This window comes from Eurosta solidaginis, chromosome 4, assembly GCF_040869045.1.
Source record: "Eurosta solidaginis isolate ZX-2024a chromosome 4, ASM4086904v1, whole genome shotgun sequence".
NCBI classification, from domain to species: domain Eukaryota; kingdom Metazoa; phylum Arthropoda; class Insecta; order Diptera; family Tephritidae; genus Eurosta; species Eurosta solidaginis.
In genome coordinates this window covers 401,279-421,516 of record NC_090322.1, presented here as the reverse complement: position 1 = coordinate 421,516, position 20,238 = coordinate 401,279, and the positions used below count along the sequence as shown (strand labels likewise).

At 36.2% G+C, this 20,238-nt stretch overlaps 1 protein-coding gene across 1 annotated transcript in view; it reads left to right on the top strand.

The window, feature by feature from the left end:
• The first annotated feature begins 9,202 nt into the window (after nucleotides 1–9,202).
• hwt (heavyweight) overlaps nucleotides 9,203–20,238 on the top strand; it is a 52,893-nt gene continuing 41,857 nt past the window's right edge. The window contains exons 1-3 of the mRNA XM_067779266.1: nucleotides 9,203–9,621; nucleotides 17,670–17,984; nucleotides 18,771–18,933. Coding sequence (XP_067635367.1) covers nucleotides 9,203–9,621; nucleotides 17,670–17,984; nucleotides 18,771–18,933 — 897 coding nt within the window. The remainder of the gene's footprint in view (nucleotides 9,622–17,669; nucleotides 17,985–18,770; nucleotides 18,934–20,238) is intronic.

Sequence of the window (20,238 nt, the reverse complement as noted above, 5' to 3'; positions counted from 1 at the left end):
ATACAACCGATCTCTTTGATTTTTTCAGACAACAATATATGCTATATACGTAAGCAATCGGTGAAATTTGAAGCTTATAGCTGTTAAAATGGGGTAGAAATTGCGAAAAGTTTCTTATCTGAACAATCGGTTGTATGAGATATATACTATATATACAACCGATCTCTATGATTTTTGCAGACAACAATATATGCTATATATGTAGGTAAGCAATCGGTGAAATTTGAAGCTTATAGATGTTAAAATGGGGTAGAAATTGCGAAAAGTTTCTTATCTGAACAATCGGTTGTATGAGATATATACTATATATACAACCGAACTCTATGATTTTTTCAGACAACAATATATGCTATATACGTAAGTATTCGGTGAAATTTGAAGCTTCTAGCTGTTAAAATGGGGCTAAAATTTGAGAAAATATATATATATATATATACTATATATATACTATATATACCACCATATATATACTATATATACCACCGATCTTTATGATTTTTTCAGACAACAATATATGCTATATACGAAAGCATTCGTTGTAATTTGAAGCCTCTAGCTCTTAAAATAGGGCAGTAATTACGAAAAGTTCCTTATCTGAACAATCGGTTGTGGGGGACATATACTATATATACGACCGATCTCATCAATTTTTTCAGGCAACAATACGTGCAATATACGGAAGTATATGGTGAAGTTTGAAGCTTCAATCTGTTAAATTGGGTAAGATATTACAAAAATCCTCTTTTTCTGAAAAATCGGTTGTATGGAGGATATATGCTATAGTGGTCCGATCCGGTCGGTTCCGACAAATGTCTAATCGGACACCCAAATACACCAGCTCACCAAATTTTATCAAGATATCTCAAAAATTGAGGGACTAGTTTGCATACAAACATACAGACGGACAGACGGACATGGCTAAATCAACTCAGCTCTTCAACCTGATTATTTCGGTATACTTAATGGTGGGTCTATCTATTTTCCTTTAAGGACTTACAATTTTCGGTTTCCTGACGAAATTAATATACCATTTCATTTTCATGAAAGGTATCAAAATAGGTAGGTAATCTGTGTGAGGATGCAAAGCTTCACGTTTTTTGTGGTCTGCATGTAAAAACTATGACTACGAATCACGTCTTTCAAAAATATATAACGTAAACGTAACTATTTGATGAAATTTGATGAATTTTGAAGCTTCTAGCCGTAAAAAAGGGGCAAAAATGGCAGTTTATATGAAGTATATAATATATATACCACCGATCTCTATGATTTTTTCAGACAACAATATATGCTATATACGTAAGCATTTTGTGAAATTTGAAGCTTGCAGCTGTTAAAACGGGGCAGAAATTGCGCAAAGTTTCTTATCTGAACAATCGGTTGTATGAGATATATACTATATATACAACCGATCTCTATGATTTTTTCAGACAACAATATATGCTATATACGTAAGCAATCGGTGAAATTTGAAGCTTATAGCTGTTAAAATGGGGTAGAAATTGCGAAAAGTTTCTTATCTGAACAATCGGTTGTATGAGATATATACTATATATACAACCGATCTCTATGATTTTTGCAGACAACAATATATGCTATATATGTACGTAAGCAATCGGTGAAATTTGAAGCTTATAGCTGTTAAAATGGGGTAGAAATTGCGTAAAGTTTCTTATCTGAACAATCGGTTGTATGAGATATATACTATATATACAACCGATCTCTATGATTTTTTCAGACAACAATATATGCTATATACGTAAGCAATCGGTGAAATTTGAAGCTTATAGCTGTTAAAATGGGGTAGAAATTGCGAAAAGTTTCTTATCTGAACAATCGGTTGTATGAGATATATACTATATATACAACCGATCTCTATGATTTTTTCAGACAACAATATATGCTACATACGTAAGTATTCGGTGAAATTTGAAGCTTCTAGCTGTTAAAATGGGGCTAAAATTTGCGAAAATATATATATATACTGTATATATATACTATATATACCACCATATATATACTATATATCCCACCGATCTTTATGATTTTTTCAGACAACAATATATGCTATATACGTAAGCATTCGTTGAAATTTGAAGCCACTAGCTCTTAAAATAGGGCAGTAATTACGAAAAGTTCTTTATCTGAACAATCGGTTGTGGGGGATATATACTATATATACGACCGATCTCATTAATTTTGTCAGGCAACAATACGTGCAATATACGAAAGTATATGGTGAAGTTTGAAGCTTCAATCTGTTAAATTGGGTAAGATATTACAAAAATCCTCTTTTTCTGAAAAATCGGTTGTATGGAGGATATATGCTATAGTGGTCCGATCCAGTCGGTTCCGATAAATGTCTAATCGGACACCCAAATACACCCGCTCACCAAATTTTATCAAGATATCTCAAAAATTGAGGGACTAGTTTGCATACAAACAGACAGACGGACAGACGGACATGGCTAAATCAACTCAGCTCTTCAATCTGATTATTTCAGTATACTTAATGGTGGGTCTATCTATTTTCCTTTAAAAACTTACAATTTTCGGTTTCGTGACGAAATTAATATACCATTTCATTTTCATGAAAGGTATAAAAATAGGTAGGTACTTTGTGTGAGGATGCAAAGTTTCAGGTTTTTTGTGGTCTGCGTGTAAAAACTATGACTACGAATCACGTATTTCAAAAATATATGACGTAAGCGTAACTATTTGATGAAATTTGATGAATTTTGAAGCTTCTATCCGTAAAAAAGGGGCAAAAATGACAGTTTATATGAAGTATATAATATATATACCACCGATCTCTATGATTTTTTCAGACAACAATATATGCTATATACGTAAGCATTTGTTGAAATTTGAAGTTTCTAGCTGTTAAAACGGGGCAGAAATTGCGCAAAGTTTCTTATCTGAACAATCGGTTGTATGAGATATATACTATGTATACTACCGATCTCAACAGCTTCTAGCTGTTAAAATGGGGCCGAAATCGCAAAAAAAATATATATATATACTATATATATACTATATATACCATCATATATATATTATATATATCACCGATCTCTATGATTTTTTGACACAACAATATATACTATATACGTAAGCAATCGGTGAAATTTGAAGCTTATAGCAGTTAAAATGGGGTAGAAATTGCGAAAACTTTCTTATCTGAACAATCGGTTGTATGAGATATATACTATATATACAACCGATCTCTATGATTTTTTCAGACAACAATATATGCCATATACGTAAGCGTTCGGTGAAATTTGAAGCTTCTAGCTGTTAAAATGGGGCTAAAATTGCGAAAATATATATATATACTATATATATACTAGATATACCACCATATATATACTATATATACCACCGATCTGTATGATTTTTTCAGACAACAATATATGCTATATACTTAAGCATTCGTTGAAATTTGAAGCCTCTAGCTCTTAAAATAGGGCAGTAATTACGAAAAGTTTCTTATCTGAACAATCGGTTGTGGGGGATATATACTATAAATACGACCGATCTCATAAATTTTTTCAGGCAACAATATGTGCAATATACGAAAGTATATGGTGAAGTTTGAAGCTTCAATCTGTTAAATTGAGTAAGATATTACAAAAATCCTCTTTTTCTAAAAAATCGGTTGTATGGAGGATATATGCTATAGTGGTCCGATCCGGCCGGTTCCGACAAATGTCTAATCGGACACCCAAATACACCTGCTCACCAAATTTTATCAAGATATCTCAAAAATTGAGGGACTAGTTTGCATACAAACAGACAGACGGACAGACGGACATGGCTAAATCAACTCAGCTCTTCATTCTGATTATTTCGGTATTCTTAATGGTGGGTCTATCTATTTTCCTTTAAGGACTTACAAGTTTGGGTTTCGTGACGAAATTAATATACCATTTCATTTTCATGAAAGGTATAAAAACTAAATTTTCAGTCACTAATTTCAGAATATTTTACAGCATTGTAACTGGTTTTTTATATTTTTCTGTAAAATACTTTTTTAAATAAAAAATATGTACATTTTCATCATTTAATATAAGCATGCCTCATAGAAGGTTTGTTTTTATCAAAAAAAAAAAAAGGTTTTATAAATCGAAGTCACCTTAAGTTGAAGTTTTTTTTGAGATTCGAGTTATGGAAGTTCGACTGTATTTCGATAAATAATATATTATGCCGAAGATCACGCAGTGGAATATATGGAATGAAGAAATTAGATAAATCAGAGCAATTCGTGCTAAAGTTTATTACATTATAGGAAAGCATGAGTGAGATTCAAGTTGTTCTGTCATACAAAGCCTGAAGACCAAGCAATTTGCACCTGCTGGTATATGATGGGAGGCCGTCTGGCCAATGAAGCATACGTAAAGCAATTTTTGAACTCTCTCAATTTTATAGGAGTTATATTCATAGAAAGGATTCCATATTATTGAGCAATATTCAAGACCACTTCTGACCAAGGATATATAATGTGCTTTCAACGTCATAGGGTCCTTAAAGTCACTGGTGTTACGTCTACGACAAAAGAGTCCAGATCAGAACCGTTAGAAATAGTTTCACAAATAATAGTATTTGTTGTGAAATACATAGTTTTAGTATTATATTTCAATCATTAAAGGGGAGGAGTGATGGGGAAACATATTGAGTAAAAAGTGCTGAGTCAGGAGAAAAAATCTTTTTTGAGTGCGGAAATTGTGCTAAGTCATAAAATAGTTGCTGGGTTAGAAACATGATTTTTATTTATCTTTTTCAAAGCTTCTACACTCAAAAGTTTTGCAAATAAGGTATCCTCGTTCACAGTTTTGAAAAAAAGGTTATTTCAAAAATTATTCATTTTTTTTCGTCTCCTGTAAAATTGGTAAAAGTTGACTTAGCACATTTTCACATTAAGCTAACGATACGTATTTCTCGAATAATAAAGAAGGAACATTTGCTTCACATGTCGCTAAACCATACTAGAGTACAACTACAGTACTCAATGCAATTTTTACTAGTGTACAACTGTGTTTGACGGATCAAAAACATCGTTAAAAACATACATAAATAATATTTTCCTACAAAAATATATGATGCATTTCGATCAACATATAGGGCGCGATCATGACTCAATCACAGGAGGTTTGCTGCGTTTGCAAAATTTTTTACAATTGCAGCCATCTTGCTCCCAACTAAATTGGCATCAGCTAACAGTGTTGTTTCTTTACAGGTTTATGAAAATATTAGTAGAAGAAATAGGGGCAAATAATTTACAATTGCCAAATAAGTACTGAGTTGCATAATTCGTTTATTTTATGGTAAATTGTGCTGTCGTGGCCCTGGGACTGGACGTCCGTGGGCAATCATTGGAGTACCCGGTGTAGTTGGGTTCGCGGCCTGGCAGCATGGTGAGATGAAACCCGTCGGGGGGTTGTCGTCTCTGAGACCAGATCATCTAGGAAAGGGCACAGTCCAAGGCAGGAACTGCATTGGGCAGATGTTGCCCATATATATTCTGTGCCTGCAAACGGTGCACAAGGTGGCAGGGATTAAAAGTCCGTTTCCCTGACTTACTCGTGTGCTAGTGCCGGAAAGGTGGGGAGAAGAAGACGAGGGCAGGGGTTGATCGAAATTGCTACCTACTCTACTACGGAGATTGTAGTTATGAGTAGGAGCGGCCATATGAGCCGTGGGGCGCGGGCAAAAGCGGGTACTTTGGCTTGCTGAGCAGCAGGGCTACTAGAGGGTAGTGAGGGGGGGGGGGGGGGCGGTAAGGCGCAGGCTACGGGACGCTCTTGGGATTAACAGCAAGGTGCCACAAACGATTTGTAAAAGTTACCAGGACGACGGGTTTTGGGGTCTAGACCAGAACATCCCGTCCGGTGTAACCATGCCATACACAGGACACACAGACAGGAGTGTGACCGTCCTAAAAATATTTTTTTCCGGCAAACGCAGCAAAACCATTTCTCTGGACCGGGATCAGGTAAAGGTTCCGGATTGGGTTCGATACCTTGACAGAGCAGGAGAATATGGCGCAGTCTCGCTGCAAGGATCTGCTGGGAGGATGATAATTTGTGGGATGGACGCAACAAATTAAATGGGGTTACACTGAAATGACAGTCCTTGGTCGGGAAAAATCCCAAGTCGCTGCGGTACATAGAACCGGCTGCCTTGGGAAGCGACACTCCTTTGTTCATTCCCCAGACTGACGACGTCTTTCCCGTTGCACTTCAGAATCCTCCAGTTAAACTGTAATGGTATGTTTTTAGATTCCTTAGTTATGGATAATGTGATACTCTCAAGATCTAGCCCTTCAGTTCCGTTGACTTAAACTTTTCCATTTCCTCTCATTTACTCGTGTGCTAGTGCCGGAAAGGTGGGGAGAAGAAGACGAGGGCAGGGGTTGATCGAAATTGCTACCTACTCTACTACGGAGATTGTAGTTATGAGTAGGAGCGGCTATATGAGCCGTGGGGCGCGGGCAAAAGCGGGTACTTTGGCTTGCTGAGCAGCAGGGCTACTAGAGGGTAGTGAGGGGGGGGGGGCGGTAAGGCGCAGGCTACGGGACGCTCTTGGGATTAACAGCAAGGTGCCACAAACGATTTGTAAAAGTTACCAGGACGACGGGTTTTGGGGTCTAGACCAGAACATCCCGTCCGGTGTAACCATGCCATACACATGACACACAGACAGGAGTGTGACCGTCCTAAAAATATTTTTTTCCGGCAAACGCAGCAAAACCATTTCTCTGGACCGGGATCAGGTAAAGGTTCCGGATTGGGTTCGATACCTTGACAGAGCAGGAGAATATGGCGCAGTCTCGCTGCAAGGATCTGCTGGGAGGATGATAATTTGTGGGAGGGACGCAACAAATTAAATGGGGTTACACTGAAATGACAGTCCTTGGTCGGGAAAAATCCCAAGTCGCTGCGGTACATAGAACCGGCTGCCTTGGGAAGCGACACTCCTTTGTTCATTCCCCAGACTGACGACGTCTTTCCCGTTGCACTTCAGAATACTCCAGTTAAACTGTAATGGTATGTTTTTAGATTCCTTAGTTATGGATAATGTGATACTCTCAAGATCTAGCCCTTCAGTTCCGTTGACTTAAACTTTTCCATTTCCTCTCAGGAAAAGGAAATAAACCCTCCCACAAAAGGAAAAACCGTCCGCAGGCGTTATTTTCCTACACGTTACTTCATATTTCCAAATTTTAAGCGTTTGCTCACGCTTAAGTAGAGTATTAAACAAAACAAAAAACCTAGAAAATAGTTCCAAAATTTTATTTGGAAATTTCGAAAAAGGATTTTAAAATCATTCTACCAGAGGGATACAATAAAAAATGCAGGTGTGGGTCAAACATTCTTCAATTACCTTCAATATTTATATCATATGTCTTCGTTTATTTGGGCCAGTATCATCAAAATTATTTAATGCCAATCTGTTCCAGATTTTGCTTTCCACGGACTCAGTATTGGAATTCGGCTGTAAACTTATAAGAATTGTGAACTAATTATTTGCAAATAAAAACATAAAATTTACATATAAATTTCGACTTTCACCGAAACTGCAATTAATTAATTAATAAAAAATTTAGGAATCGAAATACATATCTGTGAGGTTAAAACATGGCAGAAAATTATGGCTTTTCTATATTATGTACCTAGTTCTAAATGGAATGCGACAGAGAATAAGAATGCTTGAATTATCTCTTTCGGACATTTAAAAATTACAAAAAAAATTGTATCATGTAAAAATGCTTACTTTCGGAAGCCAAACAAAAGGTGTAAATGGGTTGGAATTTTCGCCGGAAGTGCTCACCAGACTGTAGGGATTTTTGAATATTTTTCCAGTGTTTTCAAATCCTTTGAAAAGGTTAACAGATACTTTCCATGTCTGTTTTAAATACCAAAAGGGGTTGCCAGACCTTAATTTTGAGGCAGAATAAATACAAGTTTTCTTTCCGGCAAGAAATATTTTCCAATAGAATGTTATTCACAGTAAAAGATATGTTGAATGCGCAAGATAGAGCTCAATTCCTATACATATGTTTTCGAAGATGTTAGAGAGCCGTTTGATTTCGAAATGTCACCCTACACAGTCATTTAGATTGTTGATGTTTTTGTTCTGGCAGTGAGAGTAAGTGAGCTTTTATGACTCAAAAGCTCAAGGCTGGCTGAGAAAATCCTTCTGTGGTGGAAATGTATCTTGTGCAGAAGGGTTTGCCGATACTCGAGTATTGTATAGATTAGTGAATGAAAATTTACAATTTCGGCAGAAGAGTGTTCCTTCCTTTCGCACAATTAACTTAATCCAATTAAAATACTTAATAATTATAACTGTGAAAAAAATCGACAAATGTATAAACGATAATAATTTATATGGAACAAGGAGAAAACATAAAATTATTAAAAAGAAGTTTTATGTAGGTTACCAGGAGTTATAATGATGTCCACCACAGAAAAAAATTCCATCGCTCTGTTTTAGGTGTACATGCTACCGGAGTGTTGGTAATGTGTATAGCTGACAGACAGATTTTTGGTACTGTAAAACCTAATTTTGTGAAAATGATGACTTAAAAATTGCTAATTTAGTATATGGAAACGTTTACCAAAACATCAAAAATTTAAAATGCTACAAAGCTGAGTTCCTGCATACACAATGTGATTCCTTCAATGTACGAAATTGGACGGGCAGCCTTTATTCGTGTCTATCAAGTCTTTGTTTGAGTGCTCCAATAAATAGTTAGACAAATCATTAAGAATTATCGTTTATGAAAAATGTAATAAAAAGCATTCAGATATGTTGCTAATGACATATGATTTTCCTTAAAATACTTTGCATTAAACAATCATGCCAGAGCGTATACATATACAAAATATGCGAATGTGGTATACATATGTATGTATGTGAGAATGCAGGCATAAGCAATCCTAAACTTTTACCAAATGCCAAATAAGTAGAAAGTTTACAAAATAATAATGCCCTTATAAATAATTTACATAGTTGTTCCTTTCATCTTCACAGTTCAAAAATACTTACAAAAATGGTTCCTTAAAATTATCACAGAATAATTTGAAATTAAATCTACGATAATTACATTGATTGCCTTAGTTCTCACGTCACTATCAAAGGGCAACAGATATAAACTCTATTAAAATACACAAATATACATTTATACGAAAAATTTAAAATGGAACGTATGTGGCGTAAGGTAAATCATAGCTTCGGTAGTCGTTCATCTAAAGGGCCATCTATACCACAGTCTGCAGAAATAATGGGCTCGAGCGGTGGATTTTGCGATGGCAACATCGCTGTAGCGGGAATGAGTACAATCAGTGGAGGTGGCACCGGAAATTTGCCTTCAAGCACTGCCACCGGACGTCGATTGGCTGCCAGTGGGCAGATTGCAGCTCCGACAGCAGTCAACGGAGGGCAAGAGTTAGTAACCGATGCAAGGAATGCAATTTATCAGAATCCAAAGTCATTTAGCCTGCACGTACTTCATAACAGTCAAGCTTCAACTGATCGTCGCAGACGACGTCGACGTAGAAGTCGACCAAGACGCAGTGGTGTTAGTTGTGTTGGAGGTGGAGGTGGTGATAATATGTCGTAAGTTTAAATAATTATTAATTTATTCCATCGCATATACGAGTAACAAAATAGAGATATATGTATATGAAAGGAACCGTTCAATACAAACATGAATAATCAATTATAGTAGCTGACTCAATTTTCAATTCAGCAATTTTAATTTTAAATTTTAATAAAAATAGGAATTTAGTTTTTGTTATTACCTCTTCAGGAAATCGGAATCGCTAAATTTTAGTATTTTGATTTCGATTACTTAATTCTTACCATTTTAATTGCAAATGTTAACAATTTTAAACTAAATCCACTTGTTTTGTATATTAAATTATTTACTTTAAGAAAATATAGCAATTAATTATAAAAATAGAATACATAAAATAAATGGATTTAATTTAAATATCCTCCTCTTGAATACAAGTCTAAGACCTCCACCTGTATGCCATAACAGGTTTTGAAATTCGATGATCGATTGTGTAATATTTTCTATGGCGGTAAAAAAACTCAAATAAAATGGAAAGATTCTCGAGGGCGGCCGCCGTGGTGTGATGGTAGCGTGCTCCACCTACCACACTGAAGATCGGCCTCGAGCAATGCAACATCGAAATTTTAGAGACAAGTTTTTTCAATTAGAACATTTTTTTAAGCGGGGTCGACTCTCGGCAGTGTTTGACAAGAACTCCCAGTGTATTTCTGCCATGAAAAGCTCTCAGTAGAAACTCATCTGCCTTACAGATGCCGTTCGGAGTCAGCATAAAACAAGTAGGTCCCGTTCCGCCAACTTGTAGGAAAAATTAAAAGGAGCACGACGCAAATTAGAAGATAAGCTTGGCCTAAAATCTCTATGGCGGTTACCGCACCTTACATTCATTTATTTTAAAGATTCCCACAATAACCAAAAGGAAATCGTCATACTAACAAGTTTTATGGATTTCTTCTTTGATCTGTATGATGTAATGTCCCAGCGAAAAATTCGATTAGTCTAGAATGTATTCGGGATGAGTAGCAAAAGGGTATGCAACTAGAGTCAGTTTTTATCTCTTTATATCGGTAGGAGTGATCCCTTTTGTTTGAGTATGTCTTATGTAGAGACCAATTGAACCTGTTTATGCCTGAACGGGTAGTATCGGACGGTATTTTCGACAGGTCTTATTTGTACACCTGCGGGTGGTGTTGAACAGGTCCTATTTGGACCATTACGAGTATTGTATGACAGGTTTCTCTTTGTAACTATTTGTATGGACACTGTCGGACAAGTCTCCTTTATTCGCCTACGGGTACTTTCGGACAGGTCTTCTTCGTGCCCAATAGGACAATGTCGGGCAGTTCCTCCTTTTACCAGTACGGAAATTCTTACCGACTTTATCATTTTTTATTCTCTAATACAGTACTTTTAAGTTTTTATACTCAGTTGATCAGAGCTCACAGAGTATATTCACTTTGATTGGATAACGGTTGGTTGTACAGGTATAAAGGAATCGAGATAGATATAGACTTCCATATATCAAAATCATCGATATCGAAAAAAAATTGATTGAGCCATGTCCGTCCGTCCGTCCGTCTGTCCGTTAACACGATACTTGAGTAAATTTTGAGGTATCTTGGGCACTCATCTCAGATCGCTATTTAAAATGAATGATATCGGACTAGAACCGATATCACGCCCATTTTTTCGATATCGAAAATTTCGAAAAACCGAAAAAGTGCGATAATTCATTACCAAAGACGGATAAAGCGATGAAACTTGGTAGATGAGTTGAACTTGTGACGCAGAATAGAAAATTAGTAAAATTTTGGACAATGGGCGTGGTACCGCCCACTGTTAAAAGAGGGTAATTTAAAAGTTTTGCAAGCTGTAATTTGGCAGTCGTTGAAGATATCATGACGAAATTTAGCAGGAACGTTACCCCTATTACTATATGTATGCTTAATAAAAATTAGCAAAATCGGAGAATGACCACGCCCACTTTAAAAATTTTTTTTTTAAAGTCAAATTTTAACAAAAAATTTAATATCTTTACAGTATATAAGTAAATTATGTCAACATTCAACTCCAGTAATGATATGGTTCAACAAAATACAAAAAAAAAAAGAAAATTTCAAAATGGGCGTGGCTCCGCCCTTTTTCATTCAATTTATCTAGGACACTTTTAATGCCATAAGTTGAACAAAAATTTACCAATCCTTGTGAAATTTGGCAGGGGCTTAGACTCTAGGACGATAACTGTTTCCTGTGAAAAAGGGCGAAATCGGTAGAAGCCACGCCCAGTTTTTATACACAGTCGACCGTCTGCCCTTCCGCTCGGCCGTTAACACGATAACTTGAGCAAAAATCGATATATCTTAAATAAACTCAGTTCACGTACTTATCTGAACTCACTTTGTATTGGTACAAAAAATGGCCGAAATTCGACTATGACACGTCCACTTTTTCGATATCGAAAATTTGGAAAAATGAAAACATGCCACAATTCTATGCCAAATACGAAAAAAGGGATGAAACATAGTGATTGGATTGATTTTTTGACGCAAAATATAACTTTAGAAAAAAAAAATTGTAAAATGGGTGTGACACCTACCATATTAAGTAGAAGAAAATGAAAAAGTTCTGCAGGGCGAAATCAAAAGCCCTTGGAATCAGGAATTCTATACCAACTACGAAAAAAGGGATGAAACATGGTAATTGGATTTGTTTATTGACGCAAAATATAACTTTAGAAAGAAGTTTGTAAAATGGGTGTGACACCTACCATATATATTTATTTATTTATATTTATTTATTTATTTATTTACCAACGTAGTACAGAGTAAGACCAGATATAGTCTTTTAGAAGTACTTCAACTAGGTTATTAAACATAAAACAGAGTAAATATGTATATTCTAACTTAAATCTAAATAACAAATTTAGAATACATCTAACCTTAACGAAAGAAAAGATAGTCAAGATCAAAGTGGGAAAAGGGGAAAGAAAAGAGAAGCAGGTATCTTAAACACCCTTACAATGTTTTTGCATTGTTTTCATACAGCTTTGAAGTACTTGAGTATTACATCCTTGTAGTTGAATCTATTTAGTCCAGCCTTCACATTATGTGCGATGGTACGACCAGACTCTGATGTCTCAGTGATCTCACTGGTCTCAACCTTTCGAATAAGTAATTTGGTGTCTTCCACAATAATAATTTGTATATAAAGATACAATTCCTGGCGGCTAGATAATTTTCAAGGCTGCACCCAAGAATTTTCGTTCGTCAGGCAGATATGTGATCATATCTACCAATCCCGTAAACGTATCTCGTAGCATTGTTAAACGCTACAGCAACTTTGTTGTATGACACTGAGTCCATCTTACCATATACTATATCGGCGTACGTTATAAGTGGCATAATTAATTGCAGCACAAGTTTTCGCCTGGTTTCAACGGGTGTGAATGGGGCCGAGACTCTTAACTTCCGTAATATGGCATAAATATTGGTAACTACCCTGTTGACATGGTCACTACAAGTAAGTTTACAGTTCACAATAAAACCTAGAATTTTTACTCTGTCAACAAATTTAAGTGGACTAGTTCCAATATACAACGCAGGAAGGTCAATATTATATACAACACTATGACATATAGGCAAGACATAAGACTTGGATGCATTCAAACACAACGAATTTTCACTAGCCCAAAGAGAGATTGCAGACAGATCATTATTAATTTTGAAACATAAATCTTCAACAAGACCGATACGACTTGACAAATGTAACTGCATATCATCGGCATATGCATGAATATTGACATACTGGCACACATCAAAAATATCATTCACAAATAGACTAAACAGAAGTGGACCAAGGACCGACCCTTGCGGTACGCCAGCATACACAGGTTTAGACTGCGACAAAGAATTTCCTGATTTAACTTTCTGCGTTCTATCCTTAAGATAACTGGCAATAAGCTTGACTGAGCTATCCTCAAATCCGAAGTAATACTTCAGCTTCGTACATAGCAGCTCATGATTCACAGAATCAAATGCTTTGGAGAAATCTAGTAAACAAAGAAGTGTTAGGTCGCCAGTATCAAAACTAGTTCTTATATCATCCAATACTTTAACCATTGCTGTAGAGCAGCTGTGCTTTGGTCTGAAGCCAGATTGCAACGGACTGAGTAATTTATTTTGCTGGATAAAGTAAGAAGTTTGTGCTGCCATTAAATTTTCACATACCTTCGAAAATGTAGGCAGTATGCTGATAGGCCTATAATCACCTGCACACGTAGCATTAGTTTTTTTTGCAATAGGAAGAATAATTGCTTTCTTCCACATCGTGGGAAAACATGAAGAGGTGAAGCAGAAATTTATGATGTGAGTAAGCGGACCTAGTATAAACTCTATTACGATCTTAATAAATCTTAGAGAGATTCCATCCGCCCCCAAAGCATTCGATTTTATACTTAATAAAGCCTTCAAAACATCAACCTCGCCAATTGTGTCAAATTGAAATTTGTTATCAGGGCCGACATAGGAGGAGTAATCTTTTAGCAGGGCTGGAGCATTGACGTCATTGTTAGTGCTAACAAAAAAGTCATTTAGTTCATCCACATCTATTTCACACTTAGTAGTATCCTTGCCATGTATTTTAAACCTTTTTAAGTTTCTCCACAACTCCTTGGATGGAAGTGAGGGATCTAGCTTTGATTTACTGTCCCTACACTTTGCCTGCCTGATAATAGCTGTTGTTTCATTTCGCACTTCTTTGTATCGACACCAGGAAATATCTGTCCTATTTTTACGCCACTTACCATAATATTTTTGACGTTTCTTAATAGCCGATCGAACTCTCGAATTGTACCAAGGACACGAACTGTTAATAACACTTGCACAACGAATAGGCACATGCACATTAAACAATCTGGTCAAGTTATTATTAAGAAAATCTAACTTGGTATCAACCGTGTCAAGAAACCAACAGTCAGTCCAATCAACACCACATATATCGGAGTACAACGCATTAACATTCAAAGATTTAAAATCACGATACACAAACGTACAATCTAAATCAGAACGGTTCATTTCAACATCTATAGTACAGAAAATCAAATCATGGTCAGAAACAAAGCATATTTGCTCAAATTTTAGGATGTGCCAGGGATCACAAGTTACAAAATAATCAAGAAGACTGGGTACAGAATTATTATCAAATCTCGTCGGGTTAGCACTATTGACAACACATAGACCTGCTGTTGCAAGCTGGTCAAGTAGTTTACTACTGTAGGAATCATTAACAAGTAGGTTCACATTAAAATCACCACAAATCAAAATACGTTCATAATCAATTACAAATTCGGACAAATCAAAAAAAAATGATTCTAATGAAAAAGTTTTTTTGGGGTTTTAAAGACATATTACCAGAATTTTATTTACTCCATCTGACAGTTCAGTGAAAATATATTCAGTATCACAGGAATTAGAAGTTTTTAGTAGTCTAGATTTGAGTGTTTTTTACAGTACACTGCAAATCCCCCTCCTTTTTTGTACCTACGATCATTCCGAAATAGATTGTACCCATTAATCGAAAAGTTGAGATCAGGAATCTCACTGCAGAACCATGTTTCAGAGACACAAATCACATCCACCGCAGAATCCTCAAAAACATACCTAACAAAATCGAGTTTGTCATGGCTAAGTGACAACAATTAAACATATGATAGGATGAGAGTGTAGGAGGACAGTAGATTGTTTGAAAAAGAAGATTAGAGAAAAAATAAAGAGAATATATAATATTAGATACACTTAACATTAATCATACATAATCAGGTGTCTGCAGCAACAACACGCTCAATACTCTCGATATCAGTCACCTTGAAAGCTTTACAATTTGGACGTACACGAACATACACATATCCACGAACTGAGAAAGCAGCATCGAGCTTTTTCTCTCTTCTCAACTGCATTGCAAAATGGATTAGCCCACGATTGCTTTTGGTTAGGCACTCATGTATGTGTATTTTCCCGTCCGAATTTATTCCTACATCACGATGCATTAGTGGACGCTTACTCTCTTTGCAAAAACGGGCCACTGCTTTAAAGAGTGTAGATCGATCACCAGAAGAGCTCAGTCGCACAATGACAGATGCAGGTGTTTTGCTGTTGTTTTTGTTAGGCACACGAAACGCCGAGGAAATAGGCAATGCTGGCACCTTCAATGATTGGCACATTTTGTTAACAGTGCCTTTAATGCTTTCACCATCACTGACGGGGAGGCCATTAATTATTATGTCACTGGAGACAGATTTGTTTTGGCATTCATTTAACTCTTTTTTTAGTAGCACAATTTCCTTTCGCAGTTGTTCATTGCATTCAACCTGGGCTTCTGCTTTAACCACTCTTTCCTCCATTTTGCTCAGCGCCTTCTTTAGGTTTGACATTTCAGCCATAAGCCGCTCTTCAGACGATCTGCAATCTCTTCAATGATGGCCGTTCTCTGCATCTCCAATTTGTCTTCAATAAGCTCAATCCAAGATGAAGGTAACGAGCTCTCTTTTAAACCAGATCTGCCGACTGCACTCACATTTTTGATGGGAGTAAATACCACTTGGCGGGAAGCTCTAGTATCGGGCATCTTCGATAAATTTGTTGTTTGTGATATTGTTGTTGTTTGTAATATTGTTTGCAATTAGGAAAAATTAAATAATTATACACAAAAAGCAGAATAGCTTCGTATCAAGTGATTGAGTAGAAACAATTAAACGATGAAAATCAACACGCAAAGCCCGCAAACGCCAAAAAAGCAAGTACAATGACAAAATATATAACTAAATAGACAATAACTGCAGCGCACCGAAAAACACGTCTACTCGCGTTGAAGACACATATCTATATTAATTAGAAGAAAATGAAAAAGTTCTGCAGTGCGAAATCAAAAGCCCTTGGAATCTTGGCAGGAATACTGTTCGTGGTATTACATATATAAATAAATTAGCGGTACCCGACAGATGATGTTCTGGGTCACCCTGGTCCACATTTTGGTCGATATCTCGAAAACGCCTTCACATATACAACTACCACTACGCCCTTTTAAAACCCTCATTAATACCTTTAATTTTATATCCATATCATAAAAACACATTATAGTCACCCCCGGTCCACCTTTATGGCGATATCTCGAAAAGGCGTCCACCTATAGAACTAAGGCCCACTCCCTTTTAAAATACTCATTATCACCTTTCATTTGATACCCATATCGTACAAACATATTCTAGAGTCACCCCTGGTCCACCTTTATGGCGATACCTCGAAAAAGCGTCCACCTATAGAACTAGGGCCCATTCCCTTTTAAAATACTCATTAACACCTTTCATTTGACACCCATATCGTACAAACAAATTCTAGAGTCACCCCTGGTCCACCTTTATGGCGATATCTCGCAAAGGCGTCCACCTATAGAACTAAGCCCACGCCCTTTCAAAATACTCATTAACACCTTTCATTTGATACCCATATCGTACAAGCAAATTCCAGAGTCAGCCCTGGTCAACCTTTATGGCGATATCCCTAAATGGCGTCCACCTATAGAACTATGGCCCACTCCCTCTTAAAATACTCTTTAATACCTTCCATTTGATACACATGTCATACAAACACATTCCAGGGTTACCCAAGGTTCATTTTCCTACATGATTTTCCCTTATTTTGTCTCCATAGCTCTCAGCTGAGTATGTAATGTTCGGTTACACCCGAAATTAGCCTTCCTTACTTGTTTGTATTGGTATTGTATAAAAAAAAAAACGAATACATCGATAATGGAACATATGGTACTATAGTACTTTGCGCTCCGCTTTTTTCTAAAATAAATTTTTGTTTCTTAATATTGGCCATATAAATTTCAAACTGACTAATCCCAGCCTATACCCAAAAGGATGTATAGGGGATCAATTATACCTAACTGTAGACAAACGAGATCATTCCAAGACACTCTTTTTAGGGATTAATCTCACGACTTTTGGCAGGGACCATTGTTAGCCATGTATGAATGTATATGTATATTGTTGTTAGTATGATTAAATTTAATAATTTAAATTTTCATTTAGATCATCTGGCGGTTTTTACACAATTAAGGAATCTTCCGATGGCACAGTAGGTAATCATCGGCATCGCCGCCAAACAAGATTTTCATCCAATCGATTAATGGCTACCTCGGCGCCTAGTGGCACAGTAATGATGTACCCTAACACAAACCGTTCAATAGATCCCCTGCCACCCGAAATAAACGTCTCACAACCTCCAACGACTGCAGTTGCGTCCACTCCAGATATTTCGCTAAGACAACGTGCCGTCGCGAAACTTCGTATGTTCAATTTTCATCTTAACTGGGATTTACATATGAATCAGTGCAAGCCATGCGGGTGAGGATGCAATATTAAAAATTATTTAATTTATAAATACTAGCTACAAAATGTATATAGATTGCGTACTTATAGGCGACATAACTGTATGTTTAATTTATTTTAGATAATTGGCCTACTCACGTCACCATGATTATCAGTGTATCTGTTTACAAAGTCGTTTCCATTAGAAGTAATTTGTTTTTGTAACACAGGGAAAATTGTAGGCACTTAAGCAAATAACCTGATAAGCACGACTACGTGAATAACCCAAATGTACTCCATATCCAACTAAAACCATGAAACCAAACAGAAATCTGGATTTTTTAACCTGGTCCGAATAACATTCATTTTGTAATTAAATTCAGAGTAAAATTATAATTTTCGTAAACCTATACATCGCTACGTGAAAATGTGAAAAAAACAATGGATGAAACTTCTTCGAGTTGAGCTTTTTTCAGACCTGCTTCAAAGTTTTTAATTTTTTAATTTGAATATTTTTAATCGATAATACTATAGTTGGCGATATCACATATGAATTTTGGTCTCATTTGGAAAGGGTTAAGGAGCTGTAGAGGTTCAAGTCTCGATATAATTTCTTCTCACTGTCCGGAACCCAATTACCCCCCTAAAACTCTAAAAAAAACTATTTCAACCTTAATAATCGACCACTGGGTACTTAGTACCTGTAGTAATGTTTCTTAGATTGTAGTACAAAACTATTACATATAGAAAAACTTTGTTTTTGTTGTTAATATGTTTTAAAACCACTAATAATTAATAATTCATTTTACCCATTTTAAACAGACCTCGTCTTGGAGGAGGGGGCAGCGGTAATGTTATAATGAGAAGATTATGCCGTAACCGACGACATGAAGATAACGAACTCTATCGCTCTAATAGCTTCAAATTTGAGAGATTTGAAAGAAAGGAATGCATCGATGATTTGAGTGACACAATGAAGAAACAAGTAAGCCATTATCTATTTTACAAGATTTTCCCTACTTTTTACTTTATGATTTTCAACGTTATTCTGGTCATGAAAGCAAAGTTTTAAAAGCAAACCTTTTAGCGATTTTACCAAACAATGCATTTTGCTGCCTGCTATTTAAAAACTGCATTCAAATGCAGAATAATGCTTGAAGTAAAGTTCAAAAACTCGATGTCGCTTTATCAAGCAATAAGATAACGCTGTCAGATAATGAAGAAAAGCGAAAGTGTAATAAGGACCTCTCTTATCAATTTTTCTTGAGTATCTTTAATCTACACACATCGATCTGATACAATTTTATTACATGTAGATATTAGCCATTATCCGGTGACAAAGAGCCTGAGCCAGATGAATAATTTTGCATGTAAATGCAACAACAACGATTTGAGCCAGATAAATCCAGATAGAAATCTGGTCTTTAGTTTGGCAACGCTGCCTTAAATAAACCTACTTTTCAAAAATAGATGTGGCTGCTTAGCCTTTCGCCGTATGAGTTAAATGAAAAACAGCGGCGACATCTGCCTATAACATTTCACGTGTGCGAAAATATCACGACATCTGCTTCTCAAGTTTCTCAATGATCCAGAGCATTCCCGTGAGAATTGAGCGTGAGTCGGAGCTGTAAAACTGACTGGATGACGGCAATTAATTTTGAAACTGGCATGGTGCTCTAAAAGCATTCGGTCTATTTAAGTTACCATGAATATCAGTTCATCTGTTGAAAAATTATTTCTACTCTGTGTATTTTGTTTTTGTGATAAAGTAAAATTTATAAGCACATAAGCAAATAACCTGATAAGCACACCCCAAAAATCCTTAACGGAGCCCGTGTAATTGTATAGGAAACTGATCCCATAGCAAATATAAGCTAGGGATAGTGAACTACTTCGATTTTAACATTTTGTATTTGAAAACATATATATTCATAGCCGTGTATTTAGTTAAATCCCTGTCACATAAGCAGTTTTTCACATAGATGCGTTTTACACAAACTTACAAGCCAAAGCGCACTGCGTTTTTTTGGCGCACGCAAACAACCGGCGTTTTTTGCCCTAACGCAAATAAGCATGCGTTGCGACAATGCAAAGCATGTGTGCAAACGTCAAATCTAAATGTCACGCAGAACAAAAATTGGAAATCGAGTTAGGTTTTCACGCAGCAAATTCAATTTGGGTTGCTGTCATACAAGTTGTATGTGCATGAGACATTTTTGACAGAACACTTCGTGCGTTTATATTAGGTTGGCTTGTTATGCATTATGAGTAGATTGCACGTATTTTAGTG